The sequence below is a fragment of the Amphiprion ocellaris genome, chromosome 22, assembly GCF_022539595.1.
Source record: "Amphiprion ocellaris isolate individual 3 ecotype Okinawa chromosome 22, ASM2253959v1, whole genome shotgun sequence".
Classification (NCBI taxonomy): domain Eukaryota; kingdom Metazoa; phylum Chordata; class Actinopteri; family Pomacentridae; genus Amphiprion; species Amphiprion ocellaris.
Window position 1 is genome coordinate 21,880,274 of NC_072787.1, and position 12,779 is coordinate 21,893,052.

Sequence of the window (12,779 nt, forward strand, 5' to 3'; positions counted from 1 at the left end):
TGCACAAATTAGGGTGCCGCTGGTGTGGGTGTCTGAGTGTTCGCACTGCAAGCAAAAAGGTTCCTCTTAGCAGATCTTCTCATTGAAGTAAACTCAGCTGTGTATTCGCTTTTTGTATTAAATTAAGTGGATATATTCAATGCTAAAGCACCGACGAGGCAATAATAATGCACAGAAGCAAAGCTTCACATCAGCAGTCACTTTTAAGTTCATTGAGACATTTGTCTTTCATTAATTTAAAGTATTCTTAAGTAAATTAAATGCCATTATTTAGGAAATGAGGAGAGAGAAAAATCTAGGCCATTTTGGCCATGGCCAACTTTTCCCAGCCAATAAACTTGTTGACCTAAACACAGCAGCCAAGACTGCTTGGTTGTTCAGCTGTGTGGTTGCTTGCAGTGTGAACAGATATTGCACATGTTCATCTGTTAAGAGATATTATTAATGCATTGCTTTTCAATTATAATCCCTGGTGGTGGTACTTCTTCAATCTTCACTGATCTGTTATTGGCTAACCAAGAAGTCTTGTGTCACTTAAGGCCTGACTGAAGTTAATTATTGCCTGCAAAATCTCTATAAATGTTCATTTGCATTTGATGTATATCTTAAAAAGCACCCGAGCCTTTTGGCAATCTTCACCAACAGGATTGATGTTAAATTTTACAACCTAAAAATTTAGGAAGGCCCTCCAAGCCAGGTACTTTACTGGCAGAATGTGGGCAGTATTTCTGTACAAGAATATGATGCTGAGACTTCTTCTGCACAGGTACAGTATGTCACAGTTTTCTCTCCAGAAAGTGATTTTGGATTAAAGCTGCAACAGGCAACATGTTCTCAAGCTGAAGCACATGTGCACAAATGAGTTTGGATATTTAAAAATATTCACGCTTCACACACCTTAATTATTAATTAACCTTAATTTAAACTCAGAACTACCTTAGAGTAGTGTCCTCGTGTACAATATAGCTAAGTAAGTCATGTTGAAAGTTGAAGTTTGTGATGTTCACCCCGTCCCAAATGTCAAGGTGGTTAAGCCTCGTAATTATGTGTAACTTTATACCTTAATACATTTTAAATGGATATCTTATGTATAAATTCATCCTTTGTACAGTTGTCCTGAATGGGGAAACTAGCTATAGAGATCAAAACTGTTTTGTGTCCCAGACTACAAACATGTTTATTTATGCTGTGAATTTGAGCATTTTAATGTGGGGGTTTATGGGGATTGACTCACTTTTGGAACCAGCCTCAAGTGGCCATTTGAGGAACTGTAGTTTTTTGGCACTTCAGCGTTCCCTTCATATTTCAATGATGATATACTGACTTCCTGTTTACATAGTAAATTGGTTATGACTGGATATCATTACAGATGTTTCTTAGCAACAGGATTGTACAATACTAAAGTACTTATTGCTAGTGGTGTTGTCTTTTTGTGTGATATCTCTTAAATGCTATGAAGGAATTTCTTCAGATTTGACACAAAATTTCACTCGGTTTTGAGGACGAACTAATTAAATTTTGGTGGTCAAAAATTACAAAACTTCCCATCTTTAACATCTTTTGGGCCATAATCCAATAATTCATTCCTAATTTCAGATAAATATCAAATAGGATGAAATGAGAGCCAGTAATTGTAGTTTAAGTTATGATTTTGCGGCCTGGTTTTAAAAAACCGCTGGAGTGAAGTAAAACATTGAGCTGCCACTCAGTTCTGAGACTCTTGGACCCACAGCTAATGTCATATAATGAGATTTCAGGGTAATGGACTCCCAAAACAGCCATTTGGGTTCTGCAAATATTCAACATTGCCTGATGCAGCTTTAATTTACATGGGGAATTGACTGTGAATCACTGAGTGATACTGGGTCTGATTTAGTGTCGCAGCTCTGCAAGACTGAAAAGCATCCAGCTGTTTGATTACTACCAGCTACTATGTGTGTGTTTGTGCAGCAGCTGCTCGTATTTCATGGACTCCAATAATCTGTGATTTCTCGAGTAGACGATCACTTGAAAAATGCACTTTTTTATCCCCAGAACATCAGTGTGCTCTTTAGCTATAATTAACTACTGCCGGTGACAGTATGGAGAAGTTTGTTTGCTCTTGTGTTCCTCTGAATTTTTACTTCCTCTGGTTCCACCCATTCCTATCTGAGAGCATGGTCTCCTGAGGGGCCGTATATAATCTAGAAATGTGAACAGGAAATGCTCAAGCAGAACAAAGAAAAGAAAACCTTTAACCCTTCCTCTCCCTCTCTATTTTTATCTATGACATACTCTGACACTGCTTTAACCTGCACATATTTGAGTATATTTAATATTGTTGTAATACTGCTGCTGTTGGAAGAGATGGTTTGGTTATTATTTTGCCAGATAGCATAATTTTCTGTGAACACTACTTCCAGAAAGCTGTGTGAAATAGTTATTTTCTCTCAGTTTTGTTAAAACTTGAAGGATTCGTCTGTTGCTGCTCTGTTCTTCCTTTCTAAATCTTTCCCCCCAATTTTCTTTTGCTATTTTCTTAAAGAAGCTTAAATTGCTGAGATGTAACCTCCTGGGACTCCTCATGAAATATGTCTATAACAGAATTATCAATTAACAATCCTTGTTGCTTCCTCTAGCTCCTCTACCTCCTCTGATTGGTTATTTATTGTCTTTTCATAAGGTGTGGGGCTGTAATCAGAATTTAAAAGCTCACATTATCTTTTATGGTGCCGATGATTCATGTTTTCGTTGGTTTTTCCCCCTCTTCTCCCTTCTGTCTTACCTCCTTCCCTCTTTGGTCTTTCCTCCCTCTCTTTCCTCGTCTTTGGGTGTTTCTAGCGGTGGCCCCTGGGCCTGGTCTGGGCCCCGCTCCAATGTCCCAGTTTGGAACCATCTCGCGGCAGATTTCGCGGCACAACCCCTCCAACTCCTCTGTCTCTATGGTTTCGGCCACGGGCACCTACCGCCGGGCGCCGTCGGTCACTTCGCAGTTCTCCTTGCAGCAGCAGCAACAACTACAGCAACAGCAGCAGCAACTACAGCAACAGCAACAACAGCAGCAGCCTCATATTAATGGAGGCACCCCTGGCTATGGCCAGAACTCAAGTAAGGCCCTTCTGTCTCCAGCTCCAACCTGCTTTATAGAGCCTCAGCTGTCACTAAAGCACAAAACCGCACATTCTTCCAAGTCACGCAGTCACAAACTAAAGGGAGCTAACCTTTGTGTCACAGACCAGTATTTCATATTTCCCAGTGAGTCACTGCTTTTTGAAGGTCAAGCTTGCATTCTTGATATCGACTTTTTCTTTAACTTTGAAAATCAAGGTAAAGGCTTTTTTTTTCTTAACTGTGGGATGTCTTTAGTATTGATGCAGGATGCCTTCTCCTTGGATTCTCAGGCAAATACAATGCAGGGAAATCGATGTCTGCTAACAATGCACAGTCGCAGTTTTTGGCATCTTGTAAAAGCATCAAAGTTTACCTGTCAATTTATTTCTGTGCATCATGCAGGTTTTCTTCCTGGTATTAATGTGTGATCAATATCAGAATACATTAATTGTGCCTGCATTGTGATGGGATGTTAGCATGTGAATTATTTAGGTGGCGTGAAGAAAGGCAATATAAAGTACTAGCATCATGCTAACTCCAGCTGCTGAAATGGCAGAGTTAGGTGACCTTTCAACATGCTGGGAAGATTTTTTTCCCCCCTAAGAATGGGTCACGCTGTATGGATTGCATTTACACCTGTTTAAGATCAGATGTGTGCGAGCCAGACCTCCTCCAGATGTGGTCGATCACATTCCGATCACAAAGCCTTTGGCGAATATTTACGCCTTGCATGTGTTTTCCTTTATCCAGATTGGATAACCAGTTACAGATCACATGCAGGTGTAGATGAGGTTATAGTGATTCATCTGTATTATAAAATCATCAGTCTAGGGGTGCATTTACTGAAACTCTGGGCTTTTCATGCTGGCTGCTCAGTCCCAGTGCCCCTAAATCAGGATTAATCAAATTATATGGGAAAATGTAAAGAATGTAAAGAATCCAGAGTTCCCTTTAGAGATAACTACAGCAGGTCTATAGGGAGTTCAGCAGCTTTGCCTGGGATTGGGGTTGACCCTGAGGAACATCCAAAGCAAACAGCGCCCCCCTCTGCCTACTGGCTGCACTTACTTTTTTTCTAAGTGTGGGAATGGTCTGATTGACAGAAATCAGACATAATCCACTGTTTATCCTCTGGCCTCAGCGATCCCAACAGGGAATCTCATCACAGTCAGAGACGTCAATGAACTTTTCAACGATTGCATTTGTGTCTGTGGAGACGCTGCATTGAACAGATATTATTATTTTTGTATATTTGGGAACTTTCACTTCAAAATGTCCTGTCTGAGCTCACAATTCTTGCGGGGTGTCTGTGTCGCTGTTGTGTTTGCTTTTCTTCTGTACATTCTCGGTGACTGATGGGCTTTATCTGTCTCTCTCCATTGCTCACTTTCTCTGCCCTCCTGTCATTTTTTTCCTCTCTCTCTGCTGGCTCTCAGTGTCTATCGCTCCTCCTCCTCCCCCCATGCCCCAGCTGACTCCACAGATACCTCTGACTGGCTTTGTGGCCAGGATGCAGGAGAGCAGTAAGTGAAGAGGCCAAGACTTTCACTACTTTTCCCTCTCGCAAGAACACCCAGCATGCATTGTGCTTGTTCATGTTCCGCAGCCTGTCTGTTAACCTTTTCCAGCACTGAACTCTTGGATGTAGTATTTCCCTGGATTATCATTTATATGAGCAACTTTATCTGCTGCAAAACTACATTAATCATAGAAGGGGAAGTTAATCAGTTGTTTGCGAGTAGGTGTGCAGGGTTGAGTGATAATATTTGCAAGGAAAAAGCGCCAAAGGTCACCAGAGAGTGGAATAGGACTCTCTCTCTGTCCCCTGCTGGCACAAACCTTGCATTCTGTATACAAATACTACAGATTAAGAGTGTTTACTTTGCTGTTTAACAGAAAGAAACTTCAAATTTCAATAGTGGTCACTTCTTTAATTATAATGTTGGAATAAATGCTAATTAAAATCAAGCTATCTACATGTCTTTTTATAGCTTTTTACTCCCTCCAAAGTGGATGCTGTCACATAAACCTCTAACCTACTAAACGGCATGGACTCAGCATGAACCATTTAAGTGTTCATATAGCACATGTAATCCCTTTTGTTATATATACGTGCATGCCTGAATAGATCGTCAGAGCCACCACAGGACTACATGAACATCTTTTAAGAGGCTTAAACATGCAGGGTATCATCCTACTAAGTGTTCCATGAAAAGTCTTGCAACCTGCTTGATGAACACCATTTATACACACATTCACCTGCATGCCTTTGCATTATATATAATTCCGCATGATTCTGCTGCCGCCGCTTCTAATGAAGTGAAGCCAGTGAAGTCTTTTGAGTGATTTATGTGTGTGTTGAACAGTTGCAGATACTCCAACTCCACCTCCGCCGCCTCCTCCGGACGACATGCCCATGTTCGACGAGTCCCCGCCGCCTCCGCCGCCTCCTCCGGTGGACTACGAGGAGGAGGACGCCGCTGTCGTGCACTACAACGACCCCTACGCCGACGGAGACCCACAGTGGGCCCCCAAGAACTACGTCGAGAAAGGTTTGCCTCAGAAATCGTAGAATGTGAAGGTGAAAGTGACTCAGCGGTCTTGTACAGAGTAGATGTTTCCTCTTCTCGTTGCAGTGGTGGCCATCTACGACTACACCAAGGACAAGGACGACGAGTTGAGTTTCATGGAGGGGGCGATCATTTACGTGGTCAAGAAGAACGACGACGGCTGGTTCGAGGGCGTGTGCAACGGCGTCACCGGCCTGTTCCCCGGCAACTACGTGGAGTCCATCATGCACTACGCTGACTGAAGGGACCTCACAGTAAATGTACTGTCTATTTATTCAGTCATATCATAATCCACTGACAGACAGACAGCAGCAATCTGACTCCTGCATAGACATAACTGTATGATCCCCCATTTTTTGATATGACAGAATGTTCTTTCCCTTAATGATTGCAAATAAAATGAAAAGTAATATCTATTTAGTTTATTTTGGTGTTATAGGGATGGGGTGGGAGACATTTATGGAATATGTGCAAAATAAAAAAGTTTCTAAAGAATTGGGACTGCTCACGCAGGTAGAACACAGCTGAAGGACGCACGCTGACATCTTGTCTGAACAAAACTTAAGATCGAGAGCTGAACAAGTTATATTAGGTTTCGACGGAACAAATAAAATGTCATGTATGCGCCTTCAGTTGAAGTGTTCGTACTGTCGGTTGTATATAACATGAGCGGCAGCCACTCGGGTTTCTGTAATGTAAATTCAGTGAATGTCAATTCTATAATAGTTTTCATTTGTGGTGCCCTCCTGGACTCGGAAATAAACGCAGATGGCCTGTTGATACTTTATAAATTTAAATACTGTAAATGGTATTTCGAGTAAACAGATACTTCAGAAAAATCAGTCTTGGCGTTGAAAGCATGCAAATTTTTTGAGATATAATGTAATCTTAAGTTTATTGCCATTATGCTTCCATTATGTTGTAAATGTATACACCTTTTTTTTATTATTACACTGTTGAGATCACTGAACAGGCTTTCTAATTGCCTCACCTTTAAAAATGCCAATTTGCAGTTAAAATCAGAAAAATAAGGTTTGCTTTTTTCATGCATTTAAATCTGTTTGAGGTATAAGAACACATTCCATTTTCTTATCTTCGCATTTTAAGATTATGTCACATCACTGTTGATTCCTTTTTTTTTTTGTTACTAATCCACACAAATCTGTAGGATCCATTGGCAATAATGGACAATAGCTCTGGTAGGTGTGCAGCGATGATTAGACTGGAATTGTCCTGCCTGACACTGCCATGTGACAATTCAGCTGTAATAATGTAGACCAATAAACAACTCTAATACCTCCTCAGTCTTCTCAAAGCAACAACGACCTGCTCTGGGTTCAAGGACCATGTTGAATGCTAGGAAACATGTAATCCTCTGGGCTGCTCGGGTGTACATAATAACTCAAGTAGAATCAGCCAGTCAATATTAGGTGTCACTCAGGTCAAGAATCATTTTTTATAACATTGTATTCTTTTGTGTGTGTTGGCACTCAAATGTACATCTAACATGATTAATTCTGACCTAAAAATGCAGAGTTTAAACATCCTCTGTAGTGGCCACCTTTACCATCGCAGCTAATGCCTTCAGATTTAGCCCAGTTTCTTTTATTCCTCCCTACCCCCCCTGAAAAATGTGTTCTGGCTCAATTTAACGGGTAGAAATATTGAAACCGATTTCTCTCTGCCCTCCATTTGTACATATATGTTGATTGAAAAATTAATGTACAGTCTTTTATAATAAACAATTCTATGTACAATATGCACGTGTCGTCACTTGGAGGAAATGAAGAACAAGAGGCGAAAGTTTGGCTTAAATAACAAAAAAAATAAAATAAAATCAAGCAGGTGGTTTATTGAGCACACAGTCATTGTAGATGTTAAGGCCTTGGTTGTTACAGGGCACTTTGCATTACAAAAGTATCCTCATAACATTTCACAAAGTCTAAAAGACACACGACTGTTTGGCCTTCGAGGTGTGGACGAATCACCAAGGACATCAAAACCGATCCAAACAGACACACCGATGACATTTGGAATTACACAAATATTGTAACACCGCCGCAGCTCAGGTCTAGCATGTAACAAAGTGTATTTACTCACAGTCGGCTAGTTTGAGGCATGCGAGGTTGTTACGGTTACAGTACTGTACGCAAGGAAGGTTTGTGTTGCCGTTTTCAGTGCCGTTTCTTAATTTAACATTGCAATTCATGTCCAAATCATCACTGTGATTCCTTTTAGGAACTGGAAGATCAACCATTATCATAGCATTATGAAGCGACTCACCCTCGTGTACATTTTTATGGGAGTGGTTGAGTAAGCCGTGAAACATTAGTTTAGAGAGACCCCTGCAGGCCGTTCTGTTTCCGACTATCCAGCTTTCTGCCATGTTCAATCAGAGTTGGCACTAAAACCAGCAGCAGGGGTCCTTCCAAACCAAACTCTCATTGCTTCTCTCAACGTTTCTTGTCTGACCCCGGCCTGTGCAGACACTTGAGTGGCTGGGTGAGTTGCTTTTCCACGGGTAGCTGCCTGAAGAGAAGCCCCCAGCAGTGGAGGTTCACTTGTCTCTGGTGAGCACCATCTCAGTGAGCCTGATGAGGGCGTCTCTCTCCGGGGACGGCCTGAGCATGCTGATCTGTCTGATGGCTTCTTGGCAGTAGCGCTTGGCCAGGAAGCTGGTCTGCTCCACGCCATCGCTCTAAACCAGAACATGAAGGGGTTGTCAGAATATTCACCTATCTGAGAACAGTTTGCTGATTATTAATGCTCTGTTTCTGCTTTATCATCACAGGTAAACATGTACTTCTGATTGCATTTTGTGAATCTGAAATCCCCTGCTAATACAGCCGCGAAGGTAAAGGATAACGTTGGCAGCAGAGAGGTCCAGGAAAAGCCACTTAAACCTGATCTAATATCTATATCAGGCTTTTGTATCTTCAGCTAAGGTTTTGGTGCTGTTTATTAAATATTTCATGATATTTGGTATATTCATCTACTCTACAATTCTCTCAACTCTACAATGTCTTATTCAGGAAGCAGACTTTCTTAAAATGTATATATGATTTAGCATTTTTTTAAGGTATAAATTGGTATCTGAAAGCATGTCAGAGCATCTGAATGATTTACAACTTGAGAACCTAAAAATATTGTGTTTACAGTGTATTGCTGCTCGTACCTGAATGACGTACTGCCAGGCTCGATCTACATCCCCGTTCGAGCTGAAGCGTCTCATGATCATTGCATGAAGCTCAGGAAACTGAAAAGGCAGACAGGTAAATACTGATTTTAGACTGTGATGCATTTGTAAGTTCTGGTAACTTCAGCTAAGATGTACAGTTTCTATTAAAACACGATTTTAACGCTCACCTGTTGACAAGCAAACAAAACCGGTCCGGTGGCTAAACCCAGCTTCAGATCGGCGGCTGATGGCTTCCCCAGGTTATTGGCTCCTGATGTGAAGTCCAAAACATCATCCACAAGCTACAGGAAAAAACAAAAAATAAGATCCAATTTGATTACAGAATATGACATCCTTCCTTTTCATCATTTCTTAACAGAGATTCAGGTTAGCTAAGCTTCAGATGTCTGATAATAGCTGAGCCAGCTCTGCTAATAGATCAGAAATTACCTGAAATGCGATGCCGACGTTTTTCCCATACTCGTAGGCTATTTCATGAATGTCGGGATCAGAGTTCACCAGAATGGATACCTTGAATCAAAGAGAGCGGACAGTCAACAAAAAACAAAAAGCGTAGCAAACGAGGCTTCTCTCCATCTCTGAGCTTATTGATGTGGAGACAGAACGTACATACTGCTTTACAGCTGTTAGCAATAAGACTCGCTGTCTTCTTGAAGGTTTTCTCGAGGTAGTGTTTGAATCTTTCGTTCTCGTTCTCTTTGGAGCCCAGCTGCATGAATTCACCTGGAGGGAAGACGCTGTATGTTAAATAGGCTCCTTTAACCAGTTACAGCATCTAATCTGTGACTGTGAGTGTTGTACTGTACCTCTGACCAGGTCTTCTATCACCTGAGACAACACTTTGACCACTGTGATGTTACCAATACGAGCCAAGGCCATAGAGGCAGCTGAGAGGATGAAATCTCCAGCTAAGATAGCCTGGAAGAGAGACAACAAATCATGCATATACAGATGAAAATTGAGGAAAGGTTGAAGTCAGGAGAAAAGGAAGCTCACTGGATATGTCGTACCTTTTTTTCACCCCACACTTCATTGATCGTCCTCTTTCCTCTCCGCCTATCCGACCCATCTATGACGTCGTCGTGCACCAGGCTGGCAGTGTGAATCATCTCAGTGATCATAGCTATGGCCCTCTGCCCCGGCAGCAAATCTCTACGCACGACAAAGACAGATAGCTGGAAGTCAGATGAGATAAACCCTGGATTGTGCGTCATGTAATAATTTAGGAAGATTTATCACAAGGTTTTGTCTCTGAGCAGCGGGTCACAGTTCACTTGTGGGTCAGTTGTGGCAGTAAATAGTAAAAAAAAATAGCGGCATGCGGAGGCTGCATTTACCCGGATCTGTTGCTGTGAATGTTCAGGGCGCGGGCCATGAGGACAACTATCATTGGTCGGATTGCTTTGCCTTTGCCGTCGAAGTAGTAGTCGCATAGAAACTTGAGCTCATCTTTGGACACAAACAGCTCCTATTAAGCACAGTAATAAATTTTATTTAACACCTGGCACACAAGACAGACATATGCCAAGCCCCACGTCACAGTAAAATGTGACTTTTTTTTAGATAACTGTAAGATGGGTCACTCAGCAAGCAGTTAGATGAACTCCAGTTAATTGTATTCCAATGTCTAGCTTTCACATTTACACAATTATAGCAAGTACATTCTTTATATTGAAGATTTACCTTTTTGATGTCATCATATAGACTTGTTAAGTCCCTCTGGGCTAACGTAAAGGGATCTTTCAGCTTTGCATCACTATGTGTCGTTCTGCAGCAGCAATGTTGTTGCGTCGTAGGATACAGAAACCGTGACTTTTGTCTGGAAAGAGAAAGATGCACAAACATTAACTGTGATTCGCATCTCAAACATTGTGCTCTTCATTAACACCCTAATCACAAAATACACTGTAAAAAATGAAGCTATAACTGTGCAAAACTCTTGGTTGAAATACAAAACTCACCTGACTAGAGAAGAATTGTAGGTTAGAGTTTTAAAGTGTATCTGTGTAGTTGATGGTGGCTGCCCCTGGAAGTCCAAAGACATGATACAGGATAAGACATGAGACGAGTTAAGTCACATGCGACAGGAAATAAACAGTAAAGTCAAACTGAAGTTGTGTAATTTATTGTTTCATTCATTCATTTAGGGATTTTAGGTGGTTTAGCAACCTGAAGCTACTTATGTGTTGTGGAAATTCTGCAAAATTCACAAACAGCAAGTGTTAAAAAACCTTTAAAAAAGGATAGAATAGAAGGCTATTATGGCACATCCAGGACCATAAGATGATCTTTCTAAGAACAGACGAAACAAGACGATGAAGATGATAGTAATATGAGCAGTAAAATACATACAAATACTTTAATATTCAGTCATTAGAATTGGTATTTTATTGACCAAAATTTTCATTCCTAGTAGTTTACTGCACATTTTGAAATAGAGCTGCAATGATTCATGGCTAAGTGGTCAACTATTAAATTAACTTTCATCTGTTTTGATAATAGATTAATTGGTTAAATTATTTTTTTTTAAAGGAAAAAAATCTGAATTGACAAATTTCAGCTTCTTAAATTTGACTATTTTGAAGTTACTTCTTCACTATGACAGTAAATCTTCCAGTTGTACAAAATAAGACACTATAGTACATCATCTTGGACTCGCTGATCAACATTTTTCACAATTCTCCTACATTTGATAGACCAAACTTCAAATCTGTTAGTTGTTTGGTCTACAAAATAACTAATCGACATTACAGCACAGCTTTTAAATAGGATTATTAACATCTTTTGCACATTTCAAGTGGTTTATCCCAAATTCTGTCAGACTTTGCACATTGCCAGGTGAGTAATTTGTACATTTCTGCAGAAACTGTACAGCTGTCTTAATAACACTGTAACTATCTTTAGTATACACTTTTTATACTTCGAATCGTTTAATGTTTTACTTGTCAGTGTTCACGGTTATGCACTCAAACAAATTCGAATTCTGTAAAGATGAAAACTTAACTGGCAATGAAACAGATTCTGATTGTGGGTGATCAAGAAAGCAATAGACTGATTAATCAATTGGCAATAAAAAATAATTGTTAGTAGCCGCCCAAGTCTGAAACACACACCCACAAATATCCTTATGTCAATATTTAATTTTGCAGACAAAATAAGTGAACTATAGCCTGCTGGTGTAATGAGTGTTTTATTACCATATCTTTTATTTTCTACAATGAGACAGTTTTGCTATAGAAGTGTGCAGTAGCACATGTAAGTCAATGTTAAATGAATGAATGAATGAGGTGCATAAAGGGATTTAAATGAATGAGAAATTGCCTGAACATTGGTTATTAGACAGACAGCTGGCCAACTCCAAGGCAGATTAGTGAAGGTGTCCTGTAATGTCAGGAGCAGGTCTTGACCTTTATGCATGCACACTGAGATCTAGAGAAGCCAACACGCCCTGCAACAAGTCACCATTCATTCATTCATAGCAATGTTATAAAACCCAGGACACTCCATCTGCAGACTAAATCACAGTTACACGGCCACATAATGTCACAAAAACTGCAGTAAAGCAGCCGTCAGTTCAGGTTTTAAGACCCTAACTCAGTGTTTCGGAGCTGACAGCCCGCCGGTGTGTATGACCTTCCCCGGTTTGACAGCGCTCCCTGCCCGGCGTGCTCACCTCGTTTCCCGGCCCGGAGCTCCAGGACGCCCGGCCCAGAGAGGACGCGGAGGAGGATACCGACCTGCCGTTAAAGTACCACAAGGTTTCAAGCAAACTCGCGGTCGTACAGTTTGTACTCCACCTCCGGCACTGCCTCGACCACGGACCCGCCATGTTCCCCAGCAGCATGCATCGGAAGTCAGTTTTATGTAGTCCACGACAGGGGCCGGTTACACAACGGAACCGGAAACCAGAAGCAGGGCGG

The 12,779-nt window shown here is 41.0% G+C and overlaps 2 protein-coding genes across 9 annotated transcripts in view; one reads left to right on the top strand and one right to left on the bottom strand.

Annotated features, from left to right (window-relative positions):
- The window catches only part of abi1a (abl-interactor 1a), a 56,185-nt gene extending 48,766 nt beyond the window's left edge, over nt 1-7,419 (top strand). For 4 of the 8 annotated variants that reach the window (XM_023273803.3, XM_023273804.3, XM_023273796.3 and 1 more), the window contains 4 exons: nt 2,821-3,087; nt 4,527-4,613; nt 5,457-5,642; nt 5,727-7,419. In XM_023273803.3, the coding sequence (XP_023129571.2) occupies nt 2,821-3,087; nt 4,527-4,613; nt 5,457-5,642; nt 5,727-5,902 (716 nt within the window). In that variant the 3' untranslated portion in view covers nt 5,903-7,419. The remainder of the gene's footprint in view (nt 1-2,820; nt 3,088-4,526; nt 4,614-5,456; nt 5,643-5,726) is intronic. The other 4 variants (XM_023273797.3, XM_023273800.3, XM_023273801.3 and 1 more) reach the window with 2 other exon arrangements.
- A 73-nt stretch (nt 7,420-7,492) lies between these two features.
- On the bottom strand, nt 7,493-12,740 carry pdss1 (prenyl (decaprenyl) diphosphate synthase, subunit 1). Its single transcript, XM_023273819.3, has 11 exons — nt 12,533-12,740; nt 10,821-10,885; nt 10,543-10,678; nt 10,197-10,327; nt 9,870-10,011; nt 9,666-9,777; nt 9,473-9,582; nt 9,289-9,369; nt 9,027-9,140; nt 8,836-8,916; nt 7,493-8,358 (listed from the first exon to the last, which is right to left on the bottom strand). The coding sequence occupies exons 1-11, from the start codon at nt 12,701-12,703 to the stop codon at nt 8,218-8,220; spliced, it is 1,284 nt and encodes a 427-aa protein (XP_023129587.2). The 5' UTR covers nt 12,704-12,740; the 3' UTR covers nt 7,493-8,217.
- Nucleotides 12,741-12,779: the final 39 nt, after the last annotated feature.